The sequence below is a fragment of the Platichthys flesus genome, chromosome 20 (assembly GCF_949316205.1).
Source record: "Platichthys flesus chromosome 20, fPlaFle2.1, whole genome shotgun sequence".
In the NCBI taxonomy this organism is placed as follows: Eukaryota; Metazoa; Chordata; class Actinopteri; order Pleuronectiformes; family Pleuronectidae; genus Platichthys; species Platichthys flesus.
This window is the reverse complement of record NC_084964.1, coordinates 14,392,994-14,409,240: the sequence shown is the minus strand read 5'-3', so window position 1 is coordinate 14,409,240 and position 16,247 is coordinate 14,392,994. Positions and strand designations below refer to the sequence as shown.

Sequence of the window (16,247 nt, the reverse complement as noted above, 5' to 3'; positions counted from 1 at the left end):
TATTATAAATCAAGTGGGGGGAGGTTAATTATATAATTATATAGAAACTGAAAAGAAATCTCTTTGGCAACCAGTGGAGTCGCCCCCTGCAGGTCAGAGAACAGAGGTCTCAAGCACTTCTGCATTGGCTTCACTTTTCTGACTCGGAATCTGAAGCTGATCCGTCAGAGCCAAAGTTCAAATATGTCCGAATAGGACGTGTCCAAGGAATTCAAACATTACAAATTAAACCCAGGGATGATTTTAGTCACGCTGGTGTTGAGTAATAGCGTTGGAGAACGGTGACACATAGTCAGTCAACTGAACTGGTGTGTGTTGTTGTGATGAAGGTGTAGTGAAGTATAGAAGTATTTCAGCAACCTGCTACCTCACCTTTTGTTTGTCAACAGCAACCTTTAGTTCTCTGTGCTAATATTGAACAACTACAGGTGACACCACTGAAACAAATGGCTTCGACTCAGTGGATATGTGTGTTAATAACAAGCTACTAACAATTTATCCTTTTAAAAGTCAATATGTTCTGTCTAAGATATTTTTTACAAGATAAAAATCAAGTCTGCCATCACAACCCCGCACTGAATACTTCTATATATTCATTTTGTTAACACACTAAATTCAAAAGCATTTAGCGATCCTAGCAAAATAATGTTCTCTATTTTGCAGTTTAACAATATATCCTTTAACCTCGTTAAAAGCTCAATTAAAATGCCAGGTCCACTCTCTCATTCCACTCATTGCTCTTGTTTCTCCTCGGTATCAATTTAACTCCTCACTTATCACAGCGACATATAGAGATGAATAAGAATTAGCCCCATAATCATTCATCTCAATCGTGTCACCATTTCACGCCGGTTAATCTATCGATTTCTCTCGCGGCTCTGTGAAAGCGAGTAGCTGGTTGGAGGTCAAGCTGTGGTCACAGACCACAGAGCTGCTGGGAAGTATCGTCTAACAGGCCAGCTGAGCTTGACTCTGAGGCAGCGCCTGGACAAACTGCGCCTTGGGGGGGGGGGGGGAGTGTAGGATCGCTGGACTGGACTCGCCTCCCCGCTGCTAAAGCTACTAAACAGAGGCCTGTCTTTGGGTGGGGATGGGGTCCGCAGACCAGGACAGAACTGGAATAAACTGCTCAGCATTCGAGGATTTATTGCTGTTGCTGACTTCAGCTTTTTTCTCCCTTTTCTTTCCTCTCCCAGTATAAGACCTCCCTTTTACATATGCACCTCTCTCTCCTTCTCCCCGCTCCCTAATTGCTGTGAGGAACGATTCTGTCTCCTAAACCGCGGCGTACATTTTGCAAGCGTTATGTATTTTCGAGTGGGTGGTTCTGTAACTGTTTGCTCACACCTCCCGTCATTACACTTTAATGACTCCGGATAATTGCAATGTATGTTTGTCGAGGGAGATTATCTATCTGGAGGCTCTGTCGGAGCTTGCTCTCTGCAATTGAACCCGGCTAAGTCGGGGCCAAAATAAGAGTTTCAGTGGGAAACAGAGCAGATATTCAGCGCTCGGCCGCCTCAAGCAGCGAGGTCTTCCGGGGTCTGGAAAGGTCTAACGTCTGTCTGAAGTGTTTTGAATCCTTTTGGACTGTGACTGCTCATACAGTCAAGCCCCAGACCCCCCACTGTGCGCGAGCCAGACAAGGTTGGCGGTCATGCAGTGGTGCATGGTGAGTGACAGGCAACAGTGCTGCCTCGCCCACGTTCCCCCCCCCCACCGTGGCCCTCCTCTCGCCCCAACTTCCACCTCCCCCCCAAAGTGATGGATCAGCCTCGGCCCATGATGCTTTCATAACAAGTCAGTGACAGTCAGGATCATGCAGACTGACTCCTATAGCCCTGCAGAATGTGCCATAAGGGAAGGCTAATGTGTCTGCCTGTCTCTGCCTCCCTCTCCCACACTCACTGAGTCACGATACTGAGCTGCACACACTCGGGGGGGAAAATATGTTTAAAGCAGCTGTACGATCTCATCTCCTCAAAGTGACTTGTAATAATTTGGGGCAAGATGGACGTTTTTGTCAGAATCCAGCAATGCGCTATTTGTCAGGACTGGGACCTTAGCCCCAGTCGCATCACAGTTTCCCTTTTTTCGATTGTTTGAAATTCCATAACAGCAACACCACAGACTCCACGAAGATGCCAGAAGCCTCTGTTTCTCCTCTTGTCTTGGCCCGCTCCTGCTTTTTTGAAATGTGTCTGTGTGTCTGACCGAGTCTACCCGGGGTAATTCTGCTGCAACTCGATCCTGCTGGTACTTGTTTGAAACCTGGCATCAGCAAAGCCCTGCCTGGCCTATCAGCAGCTTATGCACTTATATAACAGTCTTCCATCCATCCTATAATTACTGCCTTTTTGGGGAATTGTGAAGTGTCTGTCTTGGGGGGGCGGGGGTGGTGGTGCCGCATTGACATCAGACGCTACTCCACTTAATTGGCAAACATGTCGTGTGATAACCTGGGAACAGCGCAGGCCTAATTGAGTCCTCCTGTGCTGTCCTCCTTTGACTACCTGACATGGAACCCAGGGCATTACATTTCCCCTCCGTTTAATGGCTGCAGTTAATTAGGCCTGAATGAGGGAATCATTACCGCTGGAAAAACCACATGCCAGTGGATTTCGCCGATAAAATTAGCCACAATTTGCTTTTGCTATTTGAACATAAGAGATAAACCACACAATGGGGGGGGGATTGACCCATTACTGGAGGATTTGTATTGTGGAAATTTAGACATATCATAGACAAACGGAACCATTAATCAAGACTGAATTAATCACCCTGACTGATGTTTCCTTTTTTTTTTTTAAAGCCAGGATTCATGACTGTCTCATTTTAGATAATTTCATGCGCTTGTTAAAAATGGGTTACAAATGTGATTCCTTACTAAAACGGTGCCGCAGATGAGGAGCTTAGTTTACATTTTTTTTATTTTGCCCCACAGCCAATACCCAGCAACCTCATTGCTCCTCTGCCATTAACATTACATACCACCCCCATACAGGAGCGCCACATGCCTTCCACCGCTGCCCAATGGGTTCTGCAGCTCTACACTCAGAGGGAGCTTATTTATGTGGGCCCCAGCCTCATCTCCCAGAATGAGAGACAGCCATTGTAATTGAATGCTCAATAGGTGAGCCATTTAACAGAAGTGGAACTAGCATTCGGCTATGTGTTAATGTGCTTTGCCGGGGTAAAAGGAGCCATCATCATTTCAATGCTCAAGCTGTTTTACAAGAGCGTTTAGCCTGCCATCTCTCCGGGCCATGAGAGCAAAATGACACGGGCTTCTTCCTCCTCTGTACTTTGTGTCAATGTTCCTTGCCTAATATTTTGTGTGGTTATCGCACCTATTTTCCCATCCTCCCCTCGGCACCTCGCCGTGATCTAGGTGGAGGGATACAAGCAGCTCTACAGAAGGTTATTGTCATGAAAAGCCCCTCAGGCGTTTTGGCTTTCAGCCCCGTTTTTCTACATCTGCATGCAGTGTGTGTGCATGTTGTGTGTGAGTGTGTGCGTGTGTGTGGGGCGGCAGGGGCTCTAATGATTTTTCCAGGACAGGGTGAAGTGGGTGTACAAGAGTGTGTGTGTATATATATATATATATGTGTGTGTTTATGTGGATGGAAAAACAGGCTGGCGGAGGAGATACATGGGCAATATGGCGTCATTTCTTAACATCTCTCCAGATTCGTCATTTGGCTTTGTTTGTTTGATAGACTGCTTGGACGCCTTATCTCTGTGGTGAGGCCCCTGGCTGTTTATCGCCTCCGTGACGTGTGCGGGATCGTGGAAGTGCGTGCTCTCTGCTGCCAGTATGTGTGGGTGACAGCAAGTTCACTGAAGACCCCTGAGGGCATGAGGGATGTTCTTGCAAGAAAAAAAACAGAAGAAGAAGAAGAAGAAGGGATAGGAGAAAGAATTTCCCCTTGACAGCTCACCCACAGCGGACTCGAGATGTGCTTCTCAACTGTAGCTCGGGGAAAATATCCCGTCTCACTGCCTAAAACAAAGAGATGTGAGGGTTAGATTAGCGTATTACTGAAACAGCTTTCCTTTTAGGCTCCTCTCTCTCTCTCTCTCGCTGTCTCTCCTCCTGTCAGAGCTGTCTGCAGAGGACGGTGGGGGGGGGGGGGGAAGAGAGAAAACATGAGACATTAACCTCCATGTGTTTATTCACAAGGCCCCACAGGCCAACTGGGAGGATGAACACAGAACCATCTCTAAAGCCGGCGAAGCGGAACAATCACAATGTGTCATTGGGAGAAAAGACATGAAGTATTAGCTGCCGCTCTCCTTTTGTGTCTTTCACAACTGAATTTTAATTGAATGTGCTATTCCTGTGATGAGTCACATGCCTTCCGCTCGGCACCGGAGTCCTTCGACCTTCGGTGTGACGTACAGTCAGTGAGTTGTGGGATGAGTCACGGTGCACATGAGCTGTGATCATTGGCCCAATGCAAAAACTGCCTTGATTTATTCTTATATCTCCCATTTGTTCCTACTCCCGGGTGGATACTGGGTCGGTGGTTCACAACCCTGAGATCAGGACCCTCAGGTGGAACATGATTGACATATCGGAATATTACAGAGGAAAAAAAAGTACATTTCTTTAATATCTCTAATCGCTCTTGAGTTGTGGGACATATGCACCCAGGGGTCGTATGTAAACATTGCCTTGCTTTAGAGTGAGGCAATGTAAATTCCAGTGTTTTATTTACATTGAGTTGTGTCACCTAAACCACAACAGTGGTTCCAAGCTAGTGTTGCCTCAGGGAACAGATGTTGACTGCCGACACCTCTGGATGAAATTCAGGGACCTTTTTTCCAGCTCTCTTTCCAAACCAGCCCAGTGCCCAGTTACCTTTTATGTTCCTGTTGTGTTGAACACTTCAGATCCACAACAATCTCCTGCTGCTTTCTTCAGATGTCTGGACCCAATTTGCTGAACTCTTAACCCCTTATTCAAATTTGATCAATTCATCCCTCTCGTAATGAGGGACTCTTCACTCGGTGTTAGTGCAGCCATTCAGAGCAGGTCCACAAACTTTGGATTTTTCGCGGATAGCACTTCTAACACAACATTTTTGGCGGACTTTAATCATATCCTTAAAAGTCCTTCTGTTGCCCTTTAATTTGAATTAAAAAATTATAAACAACAAGGCTTCTGCAACAACAATACAAAATAAAAGTGAAAAAAAGCTCTTAGAACTCTGAATAACAAAGGTAGCAGGAATGGCAGTTTCGATGAAAATCTGCTTTTTAGATATATCAGAAATACTGCAATATCAGTTTAATAATTATTCACCACATCACATGTGAACAGGCCCCGATGAAAACAACTGGTAAATGCAGCAGCTGCTTTGAACCACATGATCGTGACCTACTTAGAGCACATGCCCCGCCACAACCCACCTGTTGGGAACCACTAAGTGATATCATCATCAAGCCGTGGGATGGAAACATTACATGGCTGAGCGGCAACTTCAGCATTTACCTAAAAAAATGTACTTTTGTGCAGGAGACACCAGGAAGTCTGGTGGTTGAGCCAGAGAACAGGTCTAGTGCTCGTGCATCGGAGGAAGCCTGGACCTCATGTGCCTGCATCTGACTAATGTGCCCAGTGAGCTGCTTTCATTGGAGTGAACAGGTCGCTACCTTTGAACACAATATCCAGTCATCCATGGCACCAGCAGGAAACTGCTAACAAGCCTCCTGATGAGGTGTTTACTCCCTGATTTATGTCAGTGATAAAACAATTGAGATGTTTGACATGTTCAAATGCAGCTGAGCAGGAACACAAGTAGTAAAACGTCAAAGTCGGTGAACTGACTCACGAATATAAATGTCCGCCTCAAGTTTCCTAGGGCATTAGCCAGCATTAGGGTGTGTTCTGTTTCTCTTAAATTGAATTTCTCATTTGTGAGAGGCCGACTGTGTTATTTCATCTATTTACACAGTCTCAATTCAAAGGAGGACAAGCTAAAAGGCTGGCAACCAGCCCTCCATCACATAAAGTGTCCGTGCAAGATGTACAGGCAGAGTGCGGCTCGAGCCCAGAGGAGAAACCATCTCTCCAACATTCCTCTGTTTTTCCTGGCCTGTCTGTTTGCGAGTCATGGTACTTTGGGAGCCAGCATGGCTCCACCAGAGGAGTCCGACTAACCACTGTAATCGTGCCGTGCCCAAGCCGCCTTCCCCAACCCTGGGACTGAACCATGAAATATTTGAAAATGCCGGGGTTAAGAGGGGGGGGGGGTCGTTGGCAGTGCAACATGAAACACGAGACCATAGAGCATCTTTAACAAGGCGGCGGATAGAGAGCCAGCCAGCCAGTCGGGCAGCGAGGGCACACGGTGGAGTCCCCTGAAGGAGAATAATTATGGATGTAAGAGGAGATATTGCACTTGGAGTAGATCAATAGTGCCCACGTTCCGCTGGCGCTGAGGCCAGTGTAGATCTGTCACGGCAGGGGAGAGAGAGAGTGAGAGAGAGAGAGCGCTGGATATCAGCTAGTTGCTGGAGGGACTCTGAGAAGTTTGAACCAGCGGGCTTCACAGATACCCTTACAACCCTCCTGCCTGTCTTCCCCCCACAAATCACTGCTGCCTGGAGTTTGGCCGGTTGCCCCCTCTACACACACACACACACACACACACACACACACACACACACATTTCCAATCCTCTTATCCACACACAGTTGGCGGGAGGACTGGCCTTTGTCTACTTGTGATTGTATTCCCACCATCCAGACTATACGGTCATGTTTTCCAGTATCGGTTGGAGGATCCCTTATCTCCTCACGGTTAAAAAAGTTAATGTAGCCTCATGTAATACCAAATTCATTCATTTTCATTCCATTGATGAACGTATGCTCTTATCCTAGATTGCTGGTTATCTGCCTGTTGCTCCCACTTGACCTGAGTGTAATATTTATTCTTCTAATTTACTGTAAGTTTTTTCTCTTTTGTAATCGCGTCACGCCGGGCGCTTCCTTCCAGAGGTGCCATGTGGTTATTTCCCCCTCCCAGCGACATCCATTACATTAGCCGTCTGCATTTGGTCGCCTCGTTGAAGGGCCTGCCGCCTCCCGCGCTGCTTTTCATCTGCTAAATGGCCATCTCATGCCACATCAACAGATAACACGTTGGACATCATCTCAATTTTTGTACGCACAATTTATCCAGACAAAGCTCTCGTGTCCCCTGTGGACACAAATGGTTTGAATTATTTCGAGAGAGCTTTTTCTTTTTCTCTCTCTCTCTCTCTTCCCTTCCTTTTTTTCATTGTCTGAAGCATGTGGGTCCCTCCAGAGCAGATCTTTGTTTCTCATTAGAAGGTAAATAGAGCGGGCCAAATGCTCATATGGTTATTATACACAGGAGGGCATGGTCACTGTTCTCAGCAGCTCGGAGCAGGGAGGGAGGGGGGGGGGGAGCTGGTTTGCGTTCCTGACCTTTGTTTGCAACCGAGTGCCAGTTGAATTTACTGGAAATTAAGCTGCAACGAGCTGCGAGGACGGTGGGTTCAACCCTCGTCAAAAAGTGTCCACAGCCCGAATCCTCGACGAGTGAGATGTAAATGAAGAATCCCAATCATCATCACTAGTCACGGGGTCATGTTTTGAAGCAAAGCACACGGAGTGAAACGGCTGCGTACTTTGAATTATGCATGCATGTATTCATTCAAAGCAGAAAGTGGAAAAAGCCATATTTGATTAAACAAACGTTACAGTAACTCTGCAGAACAGTAAGAGCCATTATCATCAACAGACGTCTGTGCTTCACATACTGTGTTTTCTCTATTATGATAAAGGAGATGTTTTGATCTCAATAATCTTAATATGGGTTATGCAATTTTGACTTTCCTCATTGCTGTAGCTCCTCTGTTCAGTCAACATTTGATTTTTAGCTCCTGTCACTTTATGGACCTCCTCCCAACAAAGTCCAGTCTGCTCTGATTGGCCGGCTGACCACTGACAAAGCTCATAGTTTTTGGACTTGGGGCTTTTTAACCTTGCAGATGTTTCACAATCACCAAAAAAAAAACGATACACAACACTAGGGGAAAGAAAATCTGAAAAAGCACCATTTGTCTCCTTTTAATATTATATAAATTAACAATCAAAATGAAAGTTAGGACAGAATCTGTTTGCTACAAATGAGCAGTTAGAACTCAAAAGATACCCGAGTCTGCGTGGGCGTGTGTTGATCCGATTCGATTCATTTGCAACAATCAAAGAGCTCAGTTTGTTGTTGGATTTTCTGTTTTGTTCCGTTTCTAGCGTGTGTGTAAAATAACCCGACATCACCTCTTTCTTCCCACTTAAAACCAGAGAGAAGAGCAAAAATACAAACACATCCTCGGTGAAAACATACTGGAAGACTCTTGTGTGAAAGAATTGGTATTGTTGTAAATTTAGCAGAAGATAACGCGTTAAAGAGAATATATTTTCAAGGTCGTCAGAAGCAGACCCTATTGTCACTTCAAATTTAAAATACTTTAATTTCATTTTAGAACAAAATGACTCAGTTGTGTTCGCAGTTCATATTTCCTCAAGTCAATTATTCAGTTACGTTTTCACAATCCTAAATAGGGCAAACTATGCTAGAGAGGTTAAAGATATAATCTGTAAGGATTCATCATTAGAATGCGCCTGAGTCACTTAGGGTAAATCGTTTCGTCTGCAATGGAGGTGATGAAGTCAACTCCCATGATGCCACGCTGCTTCACGACGTCAACAAACTAGGTCTTTTGTTATTGTTGTGATTAACAGACCCCTTTTGGCTAAAGTAACATATTGTACATTAAATCTGTCTAGTCCAGATCATAAACCATTTTATGACACAAATCAATCTTGAGTTTCTAAAATCCGTTCGGCTCAGTGGAATGAGAGTTCTGAGTTACAAGTGAAAAGTTGCTTAATCCACCCGAGCTTCTTTCATCCAGTGTGCTTCCTCGAGAGATTTCCAGCCTCTGGTTGTCTGACGCTGCTCGCTGACCCCTTGTTAGAGCCCAGAGGTGAGAGATGTGTGATAGAGGCTCTTAGTGCTGATAAGGCCATCAGTCTGATAACCGACCCCCCCCCCCCCCCCCCCCTCCTCCTCAGTACAAAGCTGCTACTGCAACTGCTCCGGCTCCTGTTAGCCCCACCAGAGCGGCTGAGCGGCTGCCTGCTGCCTCCTGCTCTATCTGAGGTTACATCCTGTGTTCTAAGCCCTTTTATGCAAACCCCAGCGTTGCCTCGCTGAGATTGCCATCAGCCCAGATATTTATGTACTGCACATGTTTCCGATTGTTTAACCTTTGGACCCGTGCTGTAGGTGCTGCTGCCGTCCCCCGTGGGCTCGCACAGAGCCCTCTCTCCTGCCCTTGTTGGCAGACGGAGTGAGATGAGAGCAGAGGCTGCTGCTGGAGGTGTGTAATGGATTGGCAGGAAAGGGCACTGCTGAAATTGGTGACATGAAAGCTCAGGTCAACCCTGCACTTGCTTTCAAGTTTGGACGAATCTCATCAAAATGGATTCACAGGGAAACGTCAAACCAACATATTTATTTTCCCTTCCTTCGGTTTTCTTTTTTGTTGCACTTATTCAGAAGCCATTTTTTGTTTTGCAGGTATCTACAGCGGTATAATAGAAATTTTATAAGACATAAAAAGTAAGCAGTTATTCAACTTAATACCACTAATCCAGAAATGATTGACAGAATCTAAATCAAGCACGAATCAGACTGCGCAGAGCCTGATTTTCCAATCTGTTCCAAACTCCAGCTTTTCATGTGCTCCATGGCCGTGTCCCTTAAAGCACAACAGCTGCAGCGCTCAGAACAACTTAGCAGCAGAATACCAAATGAACAGCAGGCAGCAGTTTTAACTAAAGCAGTGACAGCATCATTTTCCATCTACTTCGGTGGCGTTTTGCAGGTGAGCCCAAATCTCCAAAGTGTCGCTGTCACTCGAAGCAAACTACAAATGAACTGAAATAGTTTTTTGTTTATGCAGAAGATGAAGAGCGGCTGTGGCACAACCAGTCCCTGCAGAATCCACTGCAACACAAAACACAATAATGCTCAAAACTCAATATTATAAGAACACATTCACACTGTGTTTTCTTAATGCAGATCCATTCCGCTAATACATTTAATGTAGTGTAAACAAAACAATTGACAACAAGTAATTTAATTAAACAGCAGTCGGCAGATACTCACTGTAGTAAAGTCATCAGTCACTTCCCTCTCTCTAAGCAGATGTGACAGATGTGCAGTTTTGCAGCGATGCATTATATAATGAACAAAGCCCGAGGCGAGTAGAGATGTGACAGAAGTTTAAAATTAATACTGAAACTCCGTCTCGGAACAATGCACCATCTGGCGAACAGTGGACAGAGTTGTGTAGAGGAGAGGTGGAAACGATGGAGTCATTTAAGACAAACTCACACACACACACACACACAATTGCTAGCAGGTGTTTTTTTATAAGTGTTTTGTTTACAACTCAGCTTTAAAGACATTAGAGGAGCGTTGATGGGACAACACATTTGAGGGAATGTATTTGGGAGTTGGAGGAAGCACTAGTGAGGAATCCAGCCTCACTGTCTGTGCGTGGCCGATTGTAAATCTGTCAGGAACACAAAAGTGCAAAATAAAAAAAAGCTACGTGCACATTAAAACTCTGCGATCAAACCCTAATGTAAGAAAAATAAAACTAGGTAGACATGAAACATGGCACTTAATGGCTCGGTTAAAACCGAATGTGAAATGCCATCAGTTGTTGTTGAGTAAATTCCCAGAGGCGATATAAGCGACCGCTGCCTCTGTGGAGTGTGTTATTCCTGCGTGTGTGTTTACCCTCATGTTTGTGGCATGTCATGCTCGAGCAGGACTGCTACACTCTCCCGGGAGCTTTAGGAGGGCTCGGTACAGGTGATTTATTCCCCCCCTAATCTGTCCTGCACTGTAGCAGGCTGCTGCCTTCCCTTCACCCAGCATGAGCGCGGCGCTATCACCGGCACCATCGTATTGATAATCAGCCGCGGTCGCTATCGGCCCTCACATCGTCGCGGTGGCAGCTTCCTGTCTGCAGGAACCTGGACTCGTGCTGGAGGCCGATGTCGGGACATCCAGGACGAGTCGTGCCTGTGTGTGACCCCCGAGGCCAAGTCAAGGACACTGACAAATCCCCACTGACGCCATCGCCACCATTAGTTATTCATTCTCCAGCCCACCCGCCCACCCACCCACCTCTGTGTAATGTGCGCCGTTGTAATCTGGCTGGAAACGCTTGAGTTGAATGCCAGATGTTGTTTTTACTGGGCATTTATGAAAAGCTGTCTGACTCGCCTCAGTGATGTCATACGCACACGTGCGGGGGAGCGGCGAGGATGTCATGTGCCGTTTTTTCTATACGTCCATAAGTAGTGATAATTGGCCGAATTGCCTGAGATGTCAGGAGCCGGTTCACCGCTCCGTTTAGCTTAAAAGGTTCCTGCAGTAAGTGATTTGTCATTTCCAACTGATCCGTCCACATCTAATAATTTGTTCTCCCCTGGTTTGCACAGTTCGATGACTGAAGACACATTTTGTCCGACGGCGGAAGTCGGCCCCTCCCTCTTAAACTATTCTAGGCTGAAAACGCAGATGTCTTTGAAATGAGCTCTTATTGAAATGCTCTGAAAGGAGGAAGAGAAACCCGGGGGAGTGTTGTAAATAACTTATCAGGGATGTGCTGTCCTACCACCCCCTCCCCAAGACACACACACACGCACACAATGTACCTTACAATACAATTCAATTTCAACCTCGGCTAACACGGTCAAGCAAATGCCCATTTTCTGAATGGCCTCGGGGAGTTACGCTTTTCAGCTTATCAACTTTTATTAACCTTAGCACTGAGGTTTGCTCTTTGATTTAGATTCTTTGGGAAACACAGAAATTGGATTTTTTTTTCTTCTTCTTCAACTCACTCCTGACATATGCTCAACAACTTTTTACACAGAGAAGAAGAAGAAAAGAGTAAATTCTTCTTCTCCTTCGCTTGGTTAGAGGTAATATTAAATCTTTTAGAGCCGATAACTTCTCTCAATAATGCCTCTTATGAGATGTGGTAGCAAAGTGGACGGACCCATTGAGTCTGGAAGTTGCATATTTGAACATCTTGTAAGCGTGGTACAGATTGTTCTCAGGAGATAAAAACCGATATAAAATAGAGTTAAAGGGATAGTTCACCCAAAAATGCAAATTCACTCTATCTACTCACCACTGTGCCGATGGAGACTTCTTCAAACATGAACAAATAACAACAAAAAATCTTTTCCTGTTCATCCAAGTGTCCATAACCCCTGATATTTAAATCCTTCTAGAACAGGTGACCCTTGTCTGAGACCACAGGAGCAGAGAACTTACATTTTTCGGGTGAACTTGTGGCCTTTGGCTCGTTATCATATCACTTCAACACAGTTTCTCCTGAGCCTCTTTTTAACTGGTTATAAACCACTAACACCCACCAACATCTGTCTTTTGTCTGGGTACAATCAGGGAACTTGACTCGGGAGTGATTGGCAGTAATGGAAAGATGACACCACGCGAATTCTTTCTTTCTTCTTTATTTTTGCTTCTTTATCTTCTGATGCGTCATGACACACGTTGAGCGTTTGGGTACTTATTATTGTTTTTTATCATCTTAGGAACAACGTGAAAGAGCAGTTTATTTTTTTGTGCAAACCTTTAATACATGACACTGAGGTCAGAGAGCGTCGCAGTTTCCGGCATGTCTGTGACGTCAAACATGACTCAGCTGGGAAAGAATAACAGAAAGGCGAAACCTCCTCGCGGCAACGGAAAAACTGAATATTGGTGTAGAAGAGGTAATAGTCTGTCCTGAAGATCCGTTTTGTTTCTACCCGAGCCTCAGAAGTGCCCCAGCCACAAGTCGGCCTGCATAATTCATGACAAAATATGGGTAGGGGCCTTTTCCTCCACAGCCCTGAATACTTTGCTCCTCTGTTCATGAGGAGGTGTTGGTCCATCAGAGTCCATCCAGCATGAATAGGTTCACACAGAGTAACACCAGGCCTGCCCGTCTCCTGTCACTTCCAGCGTCGAGGAAAAACAGAGTGTGACGCTTTGCAAACTGCCCTGTGCATGAAGTGTGTATTTCCACTTTCGTTTTGCTTGGCAAAAAAAAAATCACCCCCCCTCCTCCTCCTCCTCCCAACTGGGCTCTGGATTATTAGCTTAAGCTCTCTAAAAATATCCCTTTGACTGTTTAAGCCTCTGACAGCAGTAACATCTCACACATTCTGATAGCTTTATACTAACTATGGCTGCAGAGGGCTCATGCACTCAGCCCGCCTTGTTATCTTTTACCTTGTTTGCCCGAGGAGGAAAAGGAGGAGGAGGAGGAGGTGGAGAACTTACTGGCCCCCCGAAATCTGCAACAGTCCTCTCGCTCCTTTTTGAGAATCGCACTCCGAGTGGCTCATCAGAGTCGAGCGTGCAATCACTGAGATCTCGGGAACAAACTAGAAGCGGGTTTCTATTTAAGCCCGAGAGGATTTTCTCCCCAGATGTCACTCGAAGCACTCGTCATTGTTGCGACAGATGTAGGAGCACATGGGCCGTCATTTGAAAACCGTCACACCACAACATACCAAAGCGGCACGCATCAAAATGTGGAACATACACAGCCGGAAACATAAGATATTTGAATATTAATGCCGTAAGCCCCTTAAGGAATAGTGACTTTTATTGCCGTTCATTCCACTTTTATTGGCCCGCTTGTGCAGCCTCAGTAATTGCGTATTTACAGCCATGCAGCATTTATCACACCAATACACAATACATTAGTTTATGAGTTTATGCAACCAAATATTTTTGATGTTGGCATTCTTAACAGCTCATAGAAATTAATAATTTCCCAAAAGGGATTACACTGTACACATGTGGCTCATAGACTCCGCTTCAATTATCTTTTCTTCTAACACCCACTCTCTCTTGAAAAAGCTTTTCTCACAAATATTATAGCCGCTAACTAGAGAGAGAGAGAAAGAGAGACACTCGATTCCAGCTTTCATTCGCGTGTCTCTCTTTAAATGTTTTGAGATGAAATATCATTGTTTTGACAAGACGTTCTCCAGAGCTGCTCATGTCCCCCCCCTGCGAGTTGGAACGTTCCTGGGGAGAAAAGTCAATAAGTGGTTGTAAATAAATGAAAACAAACAGGAGACCTCGGCCCTCGATGGATTGAAGAGGCGGAGGGAGGAGAAAAAGAAAAGGCGACTCACCTTTACTCATTATAAAAACTGCTTCTTGACTACAGAGGCTAATTGAGTAGCCTCTCAGCCCCTGCCTGTGTTGAAGGAGAGAGATACGGGGGGGGGGGCTGGGTGATGAATTGACATATTGCTGGCGCTGTGATGTTGATCCAAGCCAGAGAGCGGCGAGGCTTCCCTCCAGGGACCAGTAACCTTATTGTTCCATGTCATCTCCTCCCCTTCTGTTTGAGGACCAGGTTGTCAACCTCTCCCCAAGGTCACGCAAACACCGGGCCCCCCTCGGCAGATAATTGGATTATTTAGAATCATAGCATCAACTCAATGCTCCGTCCGGGGGTCAGAAGTGAATTTAGTGCAGGAGGTTGTCTGTTGTGATGCGTGGCGTCGTTCTGAGCTGACAAGCACCAGCTCCTGTCACTGGGTGGAGGATCACACCGGTGGCTGTGTGTGTGTTTTTTGGACTATTTACAGTAAATCAGATACTTGGACATCTCGGCTGACCACATTTCAAACTGTGATGGCGAGTTTCTGATACCTTTTCATTGCATAACATTGCACAAATTAACTCTTTAGTCAGTATTTTTTATTCATTTCTGCAGGAGATACAAATCAGTTGAAAGGAGCCAAAATAAGTTTATGAAATTTAAATCTATGCAATATAGTTTTTTGATGTTTTTCCAGTCTATCAATGTTGTTTTATTGATTTTATTATTGGCGCCTCACCTGTCCAGGTTGCACCCCAGCTCTCGCCCATTGTCTGCTGGGATAAGGATGGATTGATAGATGTATTATAATAATATTTTAGCTGGCTATATATGTTTTTGCTGGTCATTTACAAATGCGCTCTCTATGTCATTAAAGTTGACTCTGCATGATGTTGTGTTAAATTATTGTTGCATGGAAATGTAGATGGATTTGAAAAGTGTTTCTCATCTCGTCCCGTTGATTATGTGGTGACCTAACCAGAGATCACAGATCTATCTAAGGGGGGGGGGGGGGGGCGGTGGTCCTGACCCTCTGATGATTGATAACCCTGTGCAGCACCTTGCCACTAGTTTAAAAAGTCAATGGCCAAAACTCCCCAAACTATACAACATTCATTTTGATTGGTCCAGTTCAGGTACAGTAGTTTGCCATAAGGCTGGACATGTAAACCAGTGCCAGCCTGAAATCTACAGCCTCTGGAGCAAAAAGTGTCAAGGTCCATTATTTGTAGGACAGAAGACAAACTTTACACCTGTTGGGAGACTAAAGCGTCAGAGAGAGTAGGTGCTGAATGCTGTTAGCGTTGGGGATTCCCACATTCCTTCACATGTTCACGGATTCAATGGAGGTTTCGTGGCCGGAGGCGGTGTGATCTAATGCTGCGGTGGTAAAACGAGATGAAGTGGGGCAGTAGATTAAACGGGTGGGCTGCCTGCCTATTAAATCAAGAGTTGGTAGCGTTGCAACAGTAACTCGGGTTTTTGTATTGTCAAGTGACACATGTGAGGAGGAGATGCCTCTATACCTTCACGTCTGGAGTGTGACATGCTGCTCCGTTTGTGACTCTGTAATTAACTGCTCATTTGTGTGTGTGTGTGTTTTTTTGTATCTCTTCTAGGAGGCGGCCACGTTTGCCAAAGAGCTGGGCTTTGAGGTGAGTTGACCAGCAATTGCACACTAAACAGATCCTAAAGGTTTATTTTTGCTGATAATGAAGTTCTTTTTGGACAGTGATTGATGTGCTATTATACTCTCCAGGCCTTGCAGCAGTTGCCATGGAAACCTGGCAGTCGTCATGGTTTCTTTGTTCAGCCAGCTCTCTGTTATGACGCACTCCGCTCGGTCTGCACCCAACATCGCCTACAGATGTTATTTATTGAATTTTGAAAAGCCTCTTGGGAAGCTGAGAAGTTGGGCACGGTTTCAAGCCTTTCTCTCCCCGCAGGCTCGGGGGCTCATCAGGTTGCCTGGTTAAAAAGCCTCCCTCA

The 16,247-nt window shown here is 45.4% G+C and overlaps 1 protein-coding gene across 2 annotated transcripts in view; it reads left to right on the top strand.

Annotated features, from left to right (window-relative positions):
* Nucleotides 1–16,247, top strand: part of LOC133975785 (adenosine kinase-like) — a 99,815-nt gene that overhangs the window by 71,526 nt on the left and 12,042 nt on the right. For both annotated transcript variants that reach the window (XM_062413765.1, XM_062413766.1), the window contains exon 8: nt 15,878–15,913. In XM_062413765.1, coding sequence (XP_062269749.1) covers nt 15,878–15,913 — 36 coding nt within the window. The remainder of the gene's footprint in view (nt 1–15,877; nt 15,914–16,247) is intronic.